General features: G+C 41.4%; 1 protein-coding gene across 1 annotated transcript in view; it reads left to right on the forward strand.

Annotated features, from left to right (window-relative positions):
- Positions 1-1372: 1372 nt before the first annotated feature.
- Positions 1373-21406, forward strand: part of COLQ (collagen like tail subunit of asymmetric acetylcholinesterase) — a 45018-nt gene continuing 24984 nt past the window's right edge. Inside the window, 3 exon segments of the mRNA XM_067292478.1 lie at positions 1373-1715; positions 16847-16959; positions 18818-18922. Coding sequence (XP_067148579.1) covers positions 1373-1715; positions 16847-16959; positions 18818-18922 — 561 coding nt within the window.

Here is a 21406-nt window from a genome sequence, read left to right on the forward strand (position 1 = left end):
TTCATATTGCTCGAAGAAGAAATGGGCCAAGCTAATATCTTCATTAAAAACAGTGAAATGCAAAAAAAATTAACAGACAGTGGAATAAAGTAGATCAAACTAGATTAAAAAATAAATTCAGTTATACAAAGTGTTGCGATATAGGAAAGAGATTTTAGAAAGCATTATTGTTGTATTAAGCATGTCCTTTAAGGCTAAGGGTAGAAATGTCTGCCTTACTAATAATGTAAGACAGATGTGATTGTTTCTATCAACCCATTCCATTTAGAAAGATTTTTGTTAATATGTTCGAAATATATTGAAAGTAAAAGCCAGGACTGTTTGACTGGAATTGTGCAAATACATCACTCTGGCCTTTACTAATTGTTAAAATACTCAGTAGAAGTTAAGATGAGTGGGGACATGTCATTGTTATATCAGTGAATACTTTTGTCAAATGAAGAAAAAAATCAATTCTGTAATCAATCCAAAAGGTTTCCATGTTTGTCTTGGGAGGAAGAATAAATAGTGGGCAAAGAAAACCATCTCCAACTGGAAGGGAGGGAATAATGATGGTTTTCACGCAGAAAGAGTACCTTTTTCTTCTAATGGAAACTGCTATCAGATTCCAAGCAGAATGGCAATGTGTGAAGGACCCTTCCCAGACCTGCACTAGTCCTGTACTAGTTATTCTGATGGCAGAAAACTATTTACAAAGCTCTGCTAAATGGACTAAGACAGAGAAACACTAAGCTTTTGGGCAGGTAACAGAGGCGCACATTGCTCTTCAGAAAATCAGAGGTTTGTTTTCTTCCCACGCTGCTGCGTAGTGTGTTGGCTGTCACCACCTCCAGAGCTGATCGCATTTCACGGCCGCCCTGTAATGGCACACGTATTGTTTCATCCACCTGTTGCACCCTGTCAGTAAACTCTCTGTATTTGCATGATGCCTGGCCCTATCAGCGGTGCTGTCGTTTGTATTTAAATACTAAATAATAATTGGTTATCTGGTTCGTGGAGCCCTTGCGGCACTCCTCAGGCTGAGCTGCGCTACGTAAGTGAATGCGAAGCGCTATTAGGTATAAACAGATGTTTGGTCACTGCTCAGCTCTCTCATTAGGGCAATTAGGGACCTGTAGAAGATGATCAGTCAGGGATTTTATCCATCCCGACATCAGTGTCTGGTTGCTTGTACTGAGGGATGCTGTTTATAGTCCAGCTGATAATTTCTTGCTTTGCTGCTCTTCATTGTTATTATCCAAAGTGCCATTTTGCCTCTGTTAACAAAACCAGAATCCCCCGTGCTGCAGTCTGAACAGCCAATGTCCACAATAGGGGCAAGCAATCCAGGGCAGAAGTTAAATATAACTGTCTAGTGTAAGGAGAAGATTTAATGGGAAATGGTTGGCATTCTTCCTTCCTAAAGGCATGGAGAGAAAGAGAGAGAGAGAGAGAGAGACGTACGTACACACACACACACACACACACACACACACACACACACAGACGGGGAGGCAGAGAGGAAAGAGGAAGGGAGCAGGCAAGCTAGGCAGAGAGGAGAGGCGAGGCAGAGGGAGAGCCCCAGAGCAGACCTGCGTCTCTAGCTCGGGATTTACAGAGTGCAGCCAGCATGTTTGCCCTCAGCCCTGCTGCCTGGGGATTTTGCCTTCAGCTTGTCTTCTGCTTTGCTTTATCGCAGACTTCGTACGTTGACAATGTCTTCTCAGTTTCAGCAGGTAAATTGCTTTAAGTCTTGTTACTTTTCTTTGGTTGGACCTCTCCTCTGCACTCCAATTCCTACACTTCCAGTGATCGGGAACACAGGAGAAAAAATATTTCCACTGCAGATCTTAGCAAAGGAATTTTATGTTGCAGACCTGTACTGACACATGCTAGGAGATTTTTGTTGCATGGCTGTTTTTGCTTTTTGCTTTATTATTTCTGATTTTAAACCTCTCCCTTCCCTTCCCTGTTAGAAATAACAGACAACATCCTCAGCTGCTCTGAAATGCATTTTTTCCTGTTGGCTTCTGGGGTCCTGTGCTGATTCGTGCCACTGGAGGATCTGGCCCAATTAGTGTATTACTTACATGTCTGCATGTTTCTTTCTATTTTGGATGAGCTTAGGTAGATTACAGTAAAGGAAAGAAAATGAGTCTCAATGTATATCTGCTTCTATAAATAAAGCTCTGACCTCAATGAGTGCTGCCGGACTCCCAGCTGGATGTTAGCAGAATAAACATCATGCGCTCTGGCTATGACACTAACAAATACTCAGATGACTGACATAGCAAATGAGAGTCTACTGCATGGAAAATCCCTGCTAGGCAAAGGCAAAACAAATTAATTGGCAGCTGAGCCAGGGCACTGGAAATCCCACTTAATAGATTTTCTGGTTTAATCAGCAAGACTTTCCCCTAACCACTTTCTGTGGAAAGGAAGGGGAAAGTTGACAAGAACTCTGACTCTCTTCAATGAACTTCCATCATTTTACAGCAAATTACTCTCTCCCGCCTCTTTCCGCTATTCTTTATCTGTCAGTAGAGATGCTTCTAACTAAAATCCTAGATTTCTTCAGTGTCAAATCTGAGGTGGTTCAAGTGAGATTTATAGGTCAAGGTCTGCTATACCTTCAGATCCTCCCTATGTCTGTAATATCAAGACAGTGACCAAAAGGCTGCAAATTTTAAGACTGCATAAAATCAGTCTCACAGATGGATTTAAAGACACACACTCTCTTTCTCTTTCTCTCTCTCTAAAGTCTCTGTGGTGACCACAGAGCCAGATGGATTACATTTAAGGCACTTATGAGGGAACAGTAATCAGCAGGATAGCTTGTATGAGATGATAGATTTCTGCACCAAATAACAACTGTATGAGTGATTTCTCCTAGGGTGTTTAAAAAAATCTTTTAAAATGTGCAGGATTAGTATTATAGCCCATTGTACCTCTTCACTCCCAATGGTTTGAACAGTGCATTCATTTTAAGATACTCCTTTTCAAATAATAAGTTTCTGATGGCCACAAGAGTAACACAGATGTCCTTTGGGGAAAAGCCCTGTAGCATTTAATAAGGATGCAGCCATTAGAGTTCTGTAGCCATTTCAGAAAGCCTTAAGTTAACATCTAGATAACATCTAGAGAAGCCTACTGTTTGAAGAAGTACATCCTTTGAAAAACAATTTAATCCATTCTATAGAACCTCTAGAAACTAATACTTTTCTACTAAGTCCTATAAGATGCTAAAAGCATTTACGTTAGTTATCATTTCTGTTCAGTCGGGTATGCTTTTTCCATGAGGTTAATATTAATTAATGCTGAGATACGGCAGTCATCAAGACCCTATCTTCGCTGGCATGTTTCAAATTGTCTTGCATTAGCATGTAAGTTATTAGACCTGAAAAACTATTTTGAGAAGCTGTGCATTTATTTGAAGCTAGTAGATTCCAGTCAGATAAACAAGTTCACGTCTTCATCCCTTACAGGGCCTGGGCTTTCTCTTGCAGTGATTTTCTCATATGGAGCATACTTGTTTGTCTAGAGAAGCCATTTAAACTACTCTCTTAAAAAATAACAGTCCAACAGATAAGTCCTTTCTCCTCTGAGGGGAAAGTTCCTGCCTCTGCTGAAAACATAGTAGAAGAGGCAAATAGGAAGGAAAACTGCATGGCCTGTTGCTGTCCCCACCGCTGCTTTTGGGCAGGAGGGTATGTCTGTACCTCAACAGCGATTTCAGTGTGCTAACGAGTAGGTCGGGAAACTGCTTGAGGCCCTAAATCTGCCCCGGCAAGAAAGCTGAGGCAGAACAGCGCTGGGGCACTGAGGTGGAAGGGGTTGGGCACGTTGTCGCTCTGGGGTCCCTTCTGCGTGGTGCCCCACACAGCACTTTTCTGGCCAAGCCCCACAAAACCTGCCCGCTGTCCTTTGTAACCAGCAAGCTCTTAGCAGGGCTTTTATTATAAATGTATTGCAAATGTTGACTCGATGAGATGTGGGAAAATAACATCTAATGGATGATTCAGCCATATTGCCACAACCACAGGGCTAGATTAGGAGTCTTACTCTGGTGAGCTGTTACGTACCTTTGTGTCAAATACTGCTCACTAATGGGGTCAAGAGATTCTTTATTTTGTATGAAAAGTCACATAATAAAAGAAAATCCTTTAGTGGTTTAATTGCATCTGCATTTGACAAAACATCTCCTAAGGAAGAAGCAAAGTTCTCTATTTTCTGGTAGAAATCTCACAGTAGGTACCGAGGCTGAATCAATTCCATTCAGGTTCTCAGTTATTTTAATGGCTTCACAAATGTTCTCTTCTGTGGCTGTCAGCTTAGTTTAGTATTTACATCTGGCACCAAGACTTAATTTCACATTTAAAGAACAGGTTTTAGCACTACACTTGCAAACTCTAAAACTAATCACATTTAACAGCAAGGATGTTATTAAGCAATGACTTGTCTTCCCTATAGTTGTAAAAATATATTTGGCTATTTTCCAGATATGCCTGAAAAATTCTGATCTAAAAGTAGTTTTATTTCTGTCCTCACACATCTTTCCATAGCAAGAGGTCACAAATGAAAAGGTTAGTAGGTCACAAGGCAATAACTAGAAAGCAGATATAAACAACCTGCAGGGGAAAAAATGTTTCTTGATGATATGCAATAGTTGGGGAGAGAAAAACAGTTTGGATCATTTTCGCTTTCTCTGCCAAAACTCCATCGTTTAGTCCCACAAGCCTCAAGCAACATGGCATCACTGTTCCTGGAAGTTTTTAAAATGTGGTGTCAGCACCAAACATCAGTTTTACTGGTGCTGAAACATCATTTCTGGAGGAAATGTTTCAGGGAATAATATTGCAACACATTCAAGCATGTGACCATGGTCCTGCATGGCAGCAGGGACCTCCGGGGGATGTAACTCAAGCCTCCTGGAGACAGCAGGTTTGTTTTCAGGGCAACCTGTCCTATCTCCTCCTAAAGATACCATATTTATGATGTCCTTTACTATCACTTTTCAGAGCTCTGCTCTACTGAGGTTCCTGCACTGTCCACTTGAGCATGACATCTGAGTGCCTCCACTACTGTAATTACCTACTGAAAAACTAGGCATGAATTTTATACTCATTTTTAGTAGGGTTAAGTGGACCAGACTGCATCTGGTAAGAACGAGACTGAAGCAAGCCTTCTTCTAAATTCAGGTTGTAGAAAGACTCTCTTCCTTTCCCCCTCTGTCCTTCTCCTCCCTTCTCCTACTGATCTATGCTGAAGGTCTCTGAGGTTTTACAGGGAGATGGGAAGTTACTTAAAATACCAGCAACAGCTGGAGAGGAAAAGCAATATCTCAATGCTTATTCTCACCCAAACTTCCTTTTATCCATGACATAAAGGTGTCACTTGATTGAACTTTTTCCTGCAATCAATATTGATACGCAGCCCTGTGAAATGAATACAGTTGATTAATTTAAGGGAATGAAATGGGACTGTAATTTCTGAACACTACTGACAATATTGCTAACATCATTATTTTTGTCCATTGCCTGTCAAACCCATTTTTTAAAGAAAACAAACACCATTGGGGTAGCTGGCATAGCCTCTCTGAATCTGGAAGGTGCAATGCTCACCCATGACCAGACCTCATATGGGATAACTATAAAAACCAGCTCAGCTTTCTTGTGGCCTAACGTTGTTGAAGCAGTAAGAAGGACCCATGGCACAAATACAGCCGCGGTGACAGGAGATCTGAATTGCATGGGCTGGCAGCTTCGACAGGGAGCACCCGGCAGTGCACTTAGCTGCTGCCTGGCGGCTCGGTCACCCCTCGGCAAAGCCAAGACGGGATTAGGTGGATGCCAGCAACCCGCGGCCACAGTGCCTGGGGTCCACCTGTAGCACCCAGGTCATGTGCCTGAAGCTGTCCAAGCACAGCATGTCGGTCCCAGTCCCATGCTCCCAGAAAGAGCTCTAGGCAGGCTGAAAAAAGTTAAGGTTGTGAGCAAAGGAATGGTGTCTTGCAGTTTGATTCCATGGCATTGTAAGGATCAGGGTCCTGGTCCTATGAAAAAATTGTAGATTTTTTGCAAAAGGTATATCTGACTCCATCAGCAATTTCGTCCTCTGATGAAACAACCTGTAAGATTGATATATATTGTCAGAAAGGATAGCAGAGCTGTGAGGTGCATGTTTTTAGTTTCTAGGGAGAGTGATTGTAAACATTTATTTTTGTAAAATCACAAAGGAAAAACAGTGTTGAGAGTTCTTGCAGGAATAATAAACGTGAAAAGGAATTTAAAATTTAAAAGACCAGAAACAAAAGTTGGAAGATTCTCAAAGGCAGCAGCTAGAGGCTATTGGGAAAATAGCCTGAAGGGTGACTAGCAAATAGAGGTGAATCTTTTGGGGAGCAAAAAGGTTAATCCAGATAAGGAAGCTTAGCTCTGTCCTGGAAAGTCAGCATGGTCCCAGAAGGGGACCTAACACCGTGGTTCAGAAGGTTTCTCATGAAATAGGTCTGAGCAGGAAAGCCTTGATAAGACTAAAAATTCGTTATGAAAGTGAAGCAGGGGCAAAGGCTATAGCTTCATTATGAGAAGGAAATCAAAGTGTCACTGGCCATAGGATAAACCACTTTCCTGGATAGGGAACTGGCTGGCTAGAGGTGGACTTGACTGAACATTTAGAAGTTTTCTGTCTTCTTGTAGCTCACAGAAGCCCAGAGGGAGGCAACAGATTCTACTAATGCAAAATCTCTTTAGCTTGAGAGAATAGAAAATTCCTTGGAAAGGTTTATTTGGCCATTTACACATTACAGGCCAAGTGAGTAGCTGGAAAGCTAAACTGAAAAGAGGGCTGTCTAGTTGCTACCTTGAATGGCCTGATTCTAAGATGATAAAGGCAGCAGCTTTTGAACAGCTTTTGGAGAAAGGCTTAGACTGGTAGCAAAAAAATAGTCTAGTAAGATGTGATTAGTGTTGCATTCCAGGAAATGGGTCTTTAAAACAAATACAGTTGCATCAAAGAAACATCCGATTTGACTTTATCTTTAATTTCTTCCCCAGTAGATGCAGTCTGCAAGAATCCCACATCAGTTTACCTGCTCAGCTCAGTGTGGATAATACTCAGGGGTGAATTTACCTTGGGATCCATAGACCCCCCTCTTGTGACTCCTGGTGCAAGGCATGCGCTGAGACCCATGAGAGCAGAGCAGCCAAGTCAGTGCGCTGCCTGCCCGCTGGCACCGTGCCTGCACCTGGCTTGCTGTTGGGCAGGGCGACCCAAGGGAAAGCATGGCCCAAGCTGCAATAGTGAAGGAGGTCCTGTGAAATTAGCAGTAGATCAGTGAATAGAAATCCACTTGGACTTGAGGGTGAGGAACATGGAGAGGACACCTTGAAGAGGCTGTGGCATTTCCCTTGCAGCGGTGAATGGGAAGAGGACGCAGCCGCTTGTGAGGAAGCTGGACGCTGCCATGTAAGTTCAGCTCTACATCCAACACGCAAGAGGGAAAAGGGCTTCTAAGCTGCTCATGGCATTACTGAACGGTGAGACACTCAGTTTGTCAAAAGAAGTTAATTGACTCTAATGCAAACAAGGGGGAAGTGTTCAGTGGGGTGAGCTGGTTAGGGTGAGTATCATGAATGTGAGTCTTTCATGCGCTTGAGGAAATGTAGACAACCAGGTCAAAGGACCAGGTATTCCCTGCATTTGGTTTAATATGAAGGATCCAGCACCAATTACCTGGTTGGCTTCGTGTGAAGAGTTGATGGGGGCAGAGGTATCCTGAAATGTAGAAACCAGGTTTCATTGCTGGCCCTTGAAATACAGGAAGCCTGCATTAAACCAGCAGTCAAGTCAGACTGTTTTCTGGGAAAATATTTATTTAGTAGGTGGCAAGGCAGGTGTCTAACTTCAGTCTGTGGAAGTCTTTCAATTTCCACTGAAACACCCTAAAATTAGCTTATTCCCAGTGTGCTTGCAGACAGACACAGCCTGTAGGCCTCTGCTCCTATTACAGGCAGTTTTTCTGAGGGTTTGTCAATATTACCAAACCTCTACATAGTAAAGGAACAGCCTGTGAGTTGGTGTTTTAGGCTCCCTGTTTTTCAAAGCCCATTCCATGTTGGACACACAGGCTGGTGCTTACAGTGGGTGGTTGGTACTGGCCCAGGAGCACCAAGAGAGCGATAGCAGGAATTGCAGCAGGAGATAAATTATTGTGTTACTGAAGAGAAACTGTTAGTCCTGGCTAAATCTACAGAAAAATGTCATCAGTGTTTATACAGGAGGAAGTTTGAGATCAGGATGGGCCGTGCAGCCTTTGACTCATGGCCTGCAGTCTTTAGCTCTTGGTGCTAGAATAGTGTGTGACTGCAAAATCAGTTGACAAATTCAGCTATAATGCAGCATAGGATTCGTTCAGCACATGTCCAGGAGAGCTGGCTGGGCACACAGGGAAAGCTGGGAAATTAAAGATTAAAATGGTGCGTGGACCTGTGAGAGGAAACAGTAAAACATGGGTATACTAAAACATAGTAAAAGTTTATTCCAAGATCATAGCATGCCTTGAAAAATGACAGGCATGTTCCTGGTGAACATCTGATGAACCACTTGTACGTTTTCCTTCAGTAAAACGCAGGCAGGAGATAGAGCCATATCATGTGCTTTTTTGCTACTGTACATAAGGATTCCTCAATGAAAGTGCTTTGTGAGGAGTGTGTTGTTCCATGTACTCAGGCCTCCGAATCCAAGGTAAGGACAGGCAGCTTTGCTGATAGTGGATTAGTATTTACATGAGGTGAAAGTGAATTACTGCCAGAAAGTCTTGTGGATTTTTTGCACCCCATTTTTCTATCTGTGAGAGTTACCTGCAGATCAAGAAACTCTGAACTCAGAATGTTTTCACCACCACATACCAATGAGATAAGAAAATAATCAGCTAATTTACTAGCTACCCATGTAAAACGTACCAAGGAGAACAGGAACAGCAAACCCAGTTCCTCCAGATGCTTCATGAAACAGCAGTCAGAGATATGCCATAATGCTGCCTCAGACTAAGTAAGAACACCAAGAGGACCCACAAAATTTGAACCGTGGTGTAACCCCAAGGCCAGATTTGCAAGGGCTCTCATGTTTTCCCCAGGGAAATTGTATGCTCTCAGATAAAATGAAGAGTTTATGTGGCATGTGGCATATAGGGAATATTAAAAGGTTCTGAACCGGTTTCACCATCTTAGGAGTAGGACACTTACATGAAGGAAAGAAATTTATAATGTACTGGTTTAGATGAAAGGTGTGTTGAATGTGTCATAGATCGGTCCTAGGATTAAATGCAAAAAATAGTGTGGGAGGCTTTACAGACCTATTTCATGCTGCAGCTTTGTAGGTAGAAGAGGACTGGGAAAGGACTTCTAGGAGGACTTCTCTGAGGGAAAGCTCAGAAATAGGAGGGAAAGACAAAGTCAGCAGGAATTAACAGAAACCAGTTTAAATGTTCTGTTTCTTCCCCTCTCAGCTCTTAAGGAATCATCTCTTTAATGGAAAGGAATTTGGGGGAATGCTTTCTGAATGCATGGGATTGTACTGGTGAAAGGGGATTTGGGATGAGAAGATGGAGAAAGATTGTAGGAGAGGATTGGGACTCTGAGGGGAAAGAGAAAAATGCTGTTAACCATTTTTCCCAGGAAGTGTGTATGCATAAATGAGTGTCCCTGAAAATCCACACAAATAAAGGGAGATGCTTTGTCTGTAGAAGCCAGGGCTATAATTTCTATTTTCTTCTCCATGGGGAAAGGAGTCAGTGAATATTTTCAGCTTCTTTGGGTGACAAAGGTACAAGTTTTTACAATATCACATCAGTACAGAGTTATTTTGTGTAAAAGGCAGGAAAATAAAGTCCACTGGGCTGTGAATCTTTTGAAATGAGGGAGGCATGAGTAATTAATTTAGTCCATGGTATCAGGGTTTCAAACTGGAATTCAGGCATGTTTCTCTGAAGTCCCTCTGAGTGCACAGCAGTGCCCACATTGCCTGTGACTGCTTGAACATGTTGTGGACCAACATCAAAGTCAAATATAGCTTTTGATCCTTGCTAGCACCGACAGATTATGATCTTGCGCTTGCAGAAACGTGGCACTGATGTTTCTCTGCCTTGTCACTACTAAACCTACAGCTAAAGTAAGAGAGATCTGTGTGGCAGCAGATTACCTACAGGAGTCTTTTGGGGCCAACACAGCAGCCACCTTGCATTAACCTTTAGGATTTCAGGCCTTGTAGGGACTGTATTTTGTTCTCCGGTTTTAATACTCAGAGTATTTGTAACATTTTTCTGGAGTGAAAAGCCATTGTGTTTTCTAACCCAGTTCATAAAATGACTGAGACAGGATACTGTGACTGGAAACTTGGTTTCTGGTTTTGTAATTGAGCCATCCATAACTCTGGGGGAGTTCCTTAACTTCTCTGTGCCTCAGTTTCTTATTCACCGAAGGAGAGCACAGAGTGTTTTTAACATTAACTAGCAGTGTCTAGAGCTCTGAAGCTCTGCAAATGGAAGGTAATAGAAGCAAAATTGCACAAAATAGCCCTGTTTGTGGTTATTGTGATTTATTCATAAGCCATGGGTTTATTTATAAACCCATTTTATAGCCCACTGAAGTGTTCCATCCTTCAAATTTTATTGGGACTTTTATGTTCTCCTCAAATTGGGGTCCAAAGCTAATATAAGCAAACAGTCCTCTCTTTCGGTGTCCTAATTTCAGAATTTTTCTTACCTAACGAATCTGAGAAAAGAGCATATAATCTTTAGGCAGGTGCATTGCCCTCATATATGCACATATACATGCATTAAATGCCTGAAGTATTTGCATATAAGAAGTAAAATTCCTTTCCCTTGCTTAGAAATTTCACATGCGCCTTTGCTTTCCTGAGCCTTGCCATTTCTGCGGTGTTTGCTAACACTAACCTGCAAAGCGGCAGCTGCCCACCAGCTGCCGGCCACCCTACAGAGGGCTCAGATAGGGTCTGGCTCCCGGTGAGCCGAGCTGGGAGCTGAATATTAGGTGGGGACGGAGAACAGGACATTCCTCCTCTGGCTAGGTGAACACTGCAAGCCACTGTCTAGGCAGCCTGCCAGTGTTTGTGCTATTGTCAAGCTTTTTGGACAGCAGCTAATTTTAAATCCCTTTATTTATTTATTTATTTATTTATGATGATGGTTTCTGAGCATGAGCCAGCTGTTAAAGCACTCTGAACTACTGTCCCAACTGGTAGCAACTTTGGGGGTTAGAAACTGGGTTTCTGGCACAGAACATTTTCACATTTGTATTAGGTCTTTTTGACTGAACAGAAACTCGAAAGGTTTTGGCTGAAATTTTCCATTTTCTATCAAAAGGATGGGGAAATGATTTCTGCTCAACTTTGGTCTGTTCCGTAAAGAATTTGAAGCCTCATTTCAGATAGGAGGGGACCAGAAGCTGGTGAGGGCTATGGCACCGTGTGTGCTTCATCATGTATCTCCCACGGGAACCTCCTGGGTCACCAGAAGGGCTCCCACCTCCTTGGCACAGATGCCATTACGTGAGCTATAGCACCTGCTACATTTACTTTATATTTTAATATAAACACATTAACTAGTGTATAGGACATGCTATATTTAGGCCATCCACCATGCAGCCTAAGTTCAAAAGACCAAGGAGAGCTTCAGATTATTTGCTAATTTGCACATTGTTACAACTGTTATAGTCACACATTGTGGATCAAGAAGCTTCCTAAGACACATTTTTAAAAAGCAAATATATGTGTGGTCAGTACTGACTTTGGTGCTTTAAAGGAGGGATGTGAAACAGGAGAGAGTAACAAACAGTTGCATTTGCTCTGTAAATAGAGGATTTTGACCTCGAATTCCCAAAAGACACATTTCACAAGGACAGTATAAACTTAAAAGGGAAAGAGTGCCTCGGTCACCTTGCAATAAATATATGGATTAATACCTGTGGCATGGTGCCATGCTTGCGGGGAGGGTCAGAGGCACCCAAAAGAATGAAAACAAAGCGGGTGAAAGTCTCGCTTTCAGACAGACGAGCCCACGTTCATTAACGCACAGGTCTGCCCAGGTTGCTTGTTATGAATTCCCACCGTCTGGGTGGGAGAAGCACCTGGAGGAGATGTCGGGCACCGGAGCTCCCCGCCGAGGCGCAGTGTGGGCAGGCTGCCAAGGCCGCTGTCGGGGTGAGAAGCCGTTGCATGGCAGCTTGGCTGCTCGTCGGGGCTTGCTGGGTGAATGCGGCTGCAAATAGTAAGGAGGAGGCATGTTAAATGTGTCTCTTTCGTTGCACGTCCTTTTTTCTGACAGCGTGGTCGATCCAGTTGGCCTACACCTTTGTGATCTTAGGATAAAACTCCCTTTCCTGGTTTCCATGTCATTTTTTGCAGTGAAATCCTGTAAACTGAACACTGGACATGGGGCAGCTCTTTGCAGTAGTACCTCCATTGCAGCTGGGGCGTTCTGCTAGTGTTTAAGGTCAGCCCTAGGAGGGCTGGGGCGGCACCCCAACCCCTGCGTCAGCGGGGCTCCGGGCGGGCAAAGGGATAAAGCCTCTGTCTCTGCGCTGGACTGGCCCAGATAAGATCTTTCAGCTTCTAGCTAAAGCCAGCAAAAAGCAGCCTGCAAGGAGGGGGGGAAAGAAATGTTGCAACAGCTTGTCTAAAATATATTATTTTTTGAAGAAATCATTACCGATATATTCAGAGATTTATGTAAGCACTTTCTGGAATTATATTAACAAATAATCTGGACTATAATAACAGTTGGAATTTTAAAATGCTAAAGCATTTCTATTTTAGAGCCAACTATTATAATTTTATGTTCTCTGTGTTCAACCACCACTTGGACAAGGCTTATAAGGACATTTTCATTTTGTCTTCCTTTGTTATTGAATACTTTCTTTGCTGCTAAAGATGTTGCAAGAGCAGTTTCCGTACAAGATGTGTAAATGAGCTCGCTGTGTAGGCCGGGTCTTCACATTTCACAGAAAACTATGACAGTCCTATTCTTGGGTTGAGATTTTTTCCACTCATGGGGATGAGAGTATCATGAAGCTGGGTACAGCAAACAAAATTAATCTGGAGCCTAATAATATATATGGGTTTTGCAGGAGGCCTGTAAGCCCATCAAAGTAATCTGTGATATAAACCAAGCCAAAACTGTAATGATTTTAAACCTTGGATCTATCACAGCTACAAAATCCATACTAATAAAAAGAAGTCCTTATAGGAAGGTTGTGTTACAGCATTCATACCTATAGTCACATTTATATTTTGCTCCCTCTTCTGTTGGACCCACCTGCCACCCCTTGGCATGGGAGGTCCTCAGGCCTAGGGCCAATCTTTCTTATATATTTGCTTTACAAATACATCTTCCAGAACATAACCATGATTCATAATGGAGCCCCTGAAATTTGAACTACATATGTCTTTATATAATTGATAACGTATACTGTAAAGTTATGGTAATAATTATATAACATTTGTTCTTGTCTCTGCATATGAGATCAGTACATGCTCTCACCTTTTATACAAATCTCAACTGTGTTTCAGTCTACCTGATGGTGGTATAGTATTGGAACAAGGCTATAAAGACTGAAATCAATTGCACTTTTGCTGCTCACTGTACTAGCTATAGAGTTTTCACAATGAAAACTGCCCCAAAGAATTTCAGACTTTGCTTCCTAAAAGGAAAATCCCAATATTATATAACCTAGGACTTGACTTTACTTATGAGAACATGGTTAAGTATCCCATTAAAGCTTTATAAGTACATCTGTATTTAATCTTCCCTTTGCAAAATATTTAAAGAATGACATTTTCATCTGTTAAATATTTTTTAAAGTAGCAGTACAATTGCAGCAATATAAATGTTTTTCTGCCATGGCGGATAGTGGTCTTTTAGCAATTAGGTCATACTAGGGCAGATTTTGATACACTTATTCATGCTGAATGGTAATAATCCTATTGAAAGTTAACTAGATCATGGAATAAGGTATTACTAAGAAAGCCTGATGATATTGGAATGTGGCCTAATATAATAAAATAGTCACATTTTATATGCTTTGAAATTACAAATTGTCCATTGCTTTAATAATATGCAATTTAGTCCAAGTATAATATGTTCAAATACAGTCCTGAAATTAAGATAACCACAGAAGTATGTGCAGTTAAATTGAATAGTGAGTTCTTTACAGCTGTGTAAGAGTGACTGAATTCAGCATAAGCCAATGCAGAATTTAACTGTACATTTTATTTTATTTTATTGCTTGTGCAAATGGATACAGGAAACTCAAATCTTTGCTACTTTTTAAAGGTCATTGGTGTTGTCAGTGTGTACTTTAAAGCTTTAAATGAAACAACATATCTCTATTCTTTATTATAAAGTCTTCTACCTTTCCCCTTAGTTGGGTCTTTCTGTTGAGTTTCAAACCTGGCAGGAAAAGTTCAGGAAGACTCTTAATAATGGACCCTTTCAGACTTCACATGACTTGTCTCTCAAAGGAATCATCTCAAATACTATTTTGATGGAGAAAAAAAATCTGGGTAGTGTAAACTACCCTTGAATTCTGCTGCCAGTAGGAATCTCAGGCAATTTTTGCTGGAGAGATGAAAGAAATGCCACTTCATAAAAATATTCTTGTTAAGAAAAGGAGTTGAAATGAAGTTTACGAAATGCATTTCCTTGGACCTTGCTCCTGGCTTGTCTTTACACACAAAGTTTGCCGTAATCAGGCACCGGTGGAACCAACAGTAGCAGGTCTCTATTCTCAGGTAACTGCCGACCAGAGGCGTCTCTCTGACTTCACTAACAGATCTGTTACTGAGACAAGACAAAATAATGAAGCACCTGATGTCTTGCTTCTTGGGTAGCCACTTTGGTAGATCACATTCACGTGGACAGCTATTTTCTGTGCAGCAGGACTGAGGGAAATGCTGTCCTAAGTAATGGGGGAATCGTTGAACAGGATATAATATATTTTCTGAGGAATTTGAAAAACTAGAAATCTGTCTGTCCACCCACGTAGGTAAAAGCACTAGCTGAAAGGAGCTAGTATATAACAGTGTGCCATACTAATGCTTCAAACATGAGGATAAAGGAGAGATTTGGGCAGAGAGCAAGTGCTTGTTCTCTTGTGCTCTGACTGTTCTCCACTGCTGAAGCGCATGAGAAATAGTCCTGAGCCAAGGCTTAATATAATGACTTAATATATTAAAATAGTCATATTTTATGACAAGGGCATGTAGCAAGCAGTAATGCAGAATGAGGCACAGTGAGAGTGGATTCACCCAGTGACTGTGAGCAGTAATTATACTGCCAGGTACCTCACACACACTCCTCTTTTAGGCATATCAAACTACTAGTCAAGTTTCAAAACAGAGTTGAGATTTCCTTGTTTTTGCTCACTTAACCAGACTGCTAAATGTAACCTCAGTAGGTGGTGTCCTCAGGAAGAGCAGGAATTGCATTACTTGGTATAATATGTGAAAGAAGAGACAGTCTTTGATCCAATCTATATCAAACCACAGTGCCTCAGAGGTCCATCTCAGCTTGAGATGCAACTAATATCCTGCCTGCATTTGATTTGCACACAAATCTAGCAATTTTGCCAGGTTTGTCTTCTCATAAACTTAATTTAGAGATTTTCTATTAATAACAGATACTTTACCATGGGCTTTTCTTCTGACTGTATTTGGCTCCCTGTCACCCTCCAGTTCACAGAAATCCATTCTAGCTGCCAGTAACCAGAGCAAGAATCCAACAAACATAAATAAATATTTGCAATGCTTAGCAAAACCCTTGCAGAACTCCCCCAGCCTGATTAGATATCTATTTCCCAAAGAGTACATAGATTCAGAAAGAAGACAATACAATGTAAATGTATCATATTCGCCTCTTTTCTCTGTGATTCATCGGTCACAGATGCTTATTTTGTTGATGGAAATTTTCCTCTTAAAAAGGGTAAATACATTGCCGAACACAACCAAGGGCAAGCCTTACCCGTCAGTCTGTGGCAAAGCTCCCAGCTAAATCTGGGTTGCCGAGTCTTTATTCAGCAATGATGCATAAATCAGAATTAGGCAACCTGATTTCAGTCTCATGGGAAATCTAAGCAAATGTGCTGTGGAGCAACTTCCCCCACTGTTATTACTGAAGTGCCTGAACTGATTAGGTCTATTGGGAAGGCAGGTGGGCAGGAGCACAGAGTGCTTCCTGCTTGCATGCTATCTCTAATGTGAACTTAAAAGATACTATTTTTAATATTCTTTCAGAACAGAAGAAATGGTTTAATGTAATTTGGACAGTTCTTTTTCTCTTGAAAATGCTCTTCGTTCAACTCTCAGTTCTAAGCCTCCTCTGCACTATCCATTTAAGTCCTTCATTTTGCTCCTACCATTTATCATCAGGCTTTTTCCTCCTATCTTGCTATTGCCTTTCTACCTTCTTTTTCCCTCATCTGTTCATAGGTGGTTTTCTGACTTCTGTTCCTGTTCCCATACTCTTCTGTGATGGGGGCAGGGAGAGGGGGGCGAGAGAGAGAGAGAGAGAGAATGAGAATATATTTCAGTCTATTTTCTACCATTGCCTACCTGAAATTTTCTAAAATAAGCCTTTGTCATAGGTGTGCTAAGGGCTTAAAACTGCATTGCCTTCAGCGTAAGAACAATCTTATGAACTTAAAAGACGACACAGATTCTTAAATTCCAGCTTGTATTACCACGTCAGGATGGACACAGGATGTAGAAAAATCCTGTGGCATGGAAGCCCATTTTATTCTGTAGGAGATGTTTGTGGTGCAGCAGACAACGGATGAGTGTTTGTATTGAACAGACCTCCCTTGTTTGGAACAGAAGAAACGACTCGGCCCCAGAGCGTGCTGCCTCCTCGGCCCGCCGCCTCCGCCGCTATTCCCACCGCCGTACTTCAGGCACAACTGGAGCACGGTGAGTGCGGCCCCAGAGCCTTTCTCCTCCCTTTTTGTGGATGACTTTTAATGCATGACGAAGTGTGAGGTACCTCGCTGAGCACCGGCCGATGGTGCCACTCAGCAACCCATCTGGCCAGCGCTGGGTGACATGGGTCTCTCTGGGCAATCACTCAGCCTCCCCATCTGGGGCTGGAGGAAATGGATCAAGGAACGAGATGAGGCTGGGTCTGTTCAGACAATTAGTTCTACTAACTTTAAATATTCTCCTTACTCTGTTTTGAGGACTTTCTTAGAGTAAGGCAATCGTGAAATAATGGAAATAGAATAAGTCAAGCAAGGAACAGAAAGGCAATTTCCTACCCTACACAATTAGCTTTTCCAGCGTGTACCTTATATATGTGTCCATTTTGCATCATATTATCCCTATGGAATAGGGGAAGTGAAGATCCTGAAATCCTGCTGTGGATTCTGTTCCTACAGTTTTGCTTTGCAAAAAGAAAAATGTCTTTAAGTTGCTGGTGTGGCCTTTTCACACATACACCTATGCACATACCTGTTTTATGTGATATGTATCCATGCACATATGTTCACATATACATCATCCAGTATATAACGGGTTTACAATATATCAGTTTGCCCACTTGTGTTTATTACCAGGGATCTATTAAGTGTGAGATATTTTCCATTCCAAGATAAAGAATTTTTCTACCTACTTAGTAATTCCTATTTCTTAATTCTACTAGTCATTTATCATATGCAAATATTGTGATTACTGTTGGTGTTATGCAAATAATGATTAGAAATATATCTAACAAGAACAAACCCAGGGAAGAGTATAGTGTAAAACCCTAGTTGTCTTCAGAGAGATTAGGATTGAGCTCAGGGTGCTAGTCCCATCAAACCAAAAAATAGTTGCCTCCCGCTTTCTCATCCTCTCCGCACCCTATTCCTTGGTTTCCACAGAAAGGAAACTCAGAGACAAGCTCTCCTTAGGAAATGCGATGTACTCTTACAGGATCTTCACCGAGGATGAGTTTGGAACCAGGACCCCAGAGATTCCCCCAAGCAGCCCAGAGAGTAATCTGGGCATAAAATGATCCTTGATATCATCTCACCATAAAAGCATAATATAAAGCTAAATAGTTACTAAGAGGGTGGGAACAATGTGAATTTGTTACTAGCAGTCTCTGATTTGGAATTTATAGTTAGATTTGGTCTGGAGAATGGAGTTTTGCTATCCCCGTGTTTCTGTCTCAGTGTTCATCTGCATTTCCAGGGGACACTTCTTTTGTCAGAGGCCATAACTAAGCCACTTTACTCATGCAAGCCGCTCCCTCAGGGTGGGATTCATCTCACCTAATTTAGAAGTCAAAAGATTAGACATTTAGTCTGAAGTCAGTGGGAAACTCTCCATCGATTTTTAAAGGAAGCAGCTTTGATCTGCAGTGAATGAATGTCTCCTGGTTAATACCCACTAGAGCGAAGTTCACTCTGTCTGTGTATCCCTGCTGAGTGTAGTTTATATTATTAGAGCAAAGATGCTATTTTTGGAGAGGAGTTGCTACTTGTAAAATGTGACTGAGCCAGCGGGGTCAAGTCTAGGAATAGATCTGGGTCCCACGGTGGCTTAGAGGGGCATCCTATAGCCTGACCATGGCAAGCCTGTGGGAAAGGGGGAGGAGGCATAGGACAGGATATTCTGCTGAAGTGCTAATGTTTAAGCATCCGTGAAGATAACCTTGTGACAAACCATAAGCTGCTTTTTAAGGAAGTGAATAAATTCTCTTCAGGATGTAGTGTTTGGTGACTGTTTATTTATTTCTCTGACTGGCTATGTATGCTGCATGTTCACAGATAGATTTTATTTTATGTAGAAGCTGCTTGCCCTTGATATGAAAGACTTCTGTCAAGAGCTCCGGATAACAGAGTCTTCCTCTATACCTGAATCATATTGCCCCTCAGGGCCTCCTGGCCCCCAGGTGAGTGATGCATTCATAATTAAACCACATTGTACTCCCACTTGTTCTAAAGACCTTACAACACTTCTAAACATTTTCCATAAATGCTTTCTGCCACTTGATAAGCATCAAGCTATGGCTTAATTTTATTTTGATATGAGTATGCATAACTCATGTAAGATTTTTACTCCTATATTCTCTTCCCCACCTTGCATACTCCAGTCTGCTTCAAGTTTACTCTCCATTTTCATGGAGTTTTGCAGTGGGAAGCATCAGTGAAAAGTCCCTTTGTTGGTTTCTTCTTTGCTTTAGACTCTGCTGCCTTTTATGGGAGGAGAAAGAGCCTGTGGAGTTTATACACAAGAGGTGCAATGAACCTGCAAGTTAGTGGAGTACATCCCTGGTGAGGCAAATGCCTCAATACAGAGCAGAGACAAACAGGGCCTTCGTGGAGGGCAGCAGAGTAGGATCCAGGAGATGTGGCATCTTTTAGCCTGACCTACAAAGTCACTGCCTCTGCCTAGCTACGTGGCCTTGGACCAGTCCCTTTGAGCTCCCATTTCACTCTTCACCGTTTGTCCATGTAGACTGAAAAGAGGGAGGTTAGAAAACTTCTGAGGAAATGCTTTAGTTCTAGAGTAGTTGTTTTTGCAAATGTTTCCATCTGTATTCTGGAGAATATCACCCATTTGCCTTTTTGTTTCTGTTCATTCCCTCCAAAGAAAACTCAAACTTTTAGGAAAAGATAATTCCAGTTCCTCCCCAGCTCTCATTGTAACCTGCTGGGGGCACAGGCAGGGTGTCTATGTGCAATGCCCAGTGCTTTGGGATAGGGATCTTCTTCAAGGCCTCCAGGTGCTGTTACAATACAGATAATAGCGGGCACAGGACCAATGCTGCAGCAGGCTCTCGCGGAGCAAAGCTGTGGCTGGGGCTTCGGGAACCTGAGAAGTTAACAAGTACCCACACATCATTTAAAATGCAAGGACAGGGCATCACAATAAAGGTTTAGTTATGTGGCAGAGCTTAGTTTTAATTACTGAAATGGCAATACTTCATAAAATATTCATAAATAGTCTAGAATATGCAATGTGAAAGCCATAAAGTCTTATTTTATGAGCTTTGACTTCAGTATTCTGCCCTTTTATCTTTGCTGAGACACAGGATGAAGCAGACTCATTTAGCATGTGAATTATGAAGGGCGTAGAGAAGTGACAGGCAAATGAACATGATTGTCTTGTCTTGTATTGAGAAGAGTCTTCTCTACATTATGAAACAGTCCTGCAGTGAGGCTGGCAATGATCCAGAATTGCAATAAGTATGAAAGGAGCAGTAGTTATTTCAGTCTTCACTGGATTGCCTTTTAAAAAAAATCATAATATTATCTCTGAATTAAATTGAAAAAACAGTAATATTCATTGTTCTATAATGTCCTTTGTTATCAATGTTAATCTTGCAACCAAATGATCTGTGATCCCTCCAAGAACATATTAAATATAATGGGCTGACAGATTTTATCACAATCACAGACAGTAAGATTGGTATAACATGTCTTTGGAATTGTTAATTACAAATTGTGGGAATGTTTTATAAAGGGACAAAGTTAGATCCAGCAGTCCTCTGGGTAGTACTTTTATGATGATGGTCATGTGAAAAAAAATGCTGCTACTAAAAAAATTAAAGAAGTACTCCTGAACTATTTTCTTCTGTAACTTGCATGACTTTCATACGAGTTCAACAAAATACCTGCTGTTGAGTTTTAACACTTTTTCATAAGGAGGAGAGTTACATTTGTAATGATATAACTCAAGAGTATAATTCTTCCCATGTGTAACCTAAGGTAAAATGAAAGAAATAAGATAAAGCCCGGCTCTGACTCCAATAGGATACATTCTGACTGAAACTATTGAAAATCTAAAATAACTCTACTGACTAAAATAATAGGAAGTAATTTGCAATTGAGGGTACAGTTTGCTCCTATATACATAAAATTTATATGAAGTTTTGGATAGTATAAGACAGCCAGGATCCAAAACTGGAGTGATTTGTATGGTCAGTATGGTGAGGCTAATGCTCCTCTTATGAAGACTCAGGGAATTCCCTTTATTCAATTAAAAAAAAAAAAAAAAGTCTGTGAACTGAAGCATTTTAAAAACAAAACTCTTTCGGATTTTCTCTGAGCTGGGATTCAAGGTCTCCCTGGATTAAGAAATCTCCTGAAAGGAGAATCAGTTTCATTTGAGAGAGACAAATATATTCATGGATTTGGGCTTAAGGAGGCTTGTGAGGCTTAATCAATGACCACTTCAAAGATAATTTTTTTAGTCTATTTTAACCATGGCTTCTAACTTATGTCATCCTTGTCTATCAAATGTCCAGCTTCCCAAAGTCACATTAGTTCTGTTATAATTTCAGGAAAGTGAGAAAAGAGTTTCATAAAATTTGCAGTTTGTTATTTTTGAAAGGCCAGATCTGTACTACCTAGGAGGTGCAGTTTCATGTTTT

This window comes from Apteryx mantelli, chromosome 2 (genome assembly GCF_036417845.1).
Source record: "Apteryx mantelli isolate bAptMan1 chromosome 2, bAptMan1.hap1, whole genome shotgun sequence".
Taxonomy (NCBI): domain Eukaryota; kingdom Metazoa; phylum Chordata; class Aves; order Apterygiformes; family Apterygidae; genus Apteryx; species Apteryx mantelli.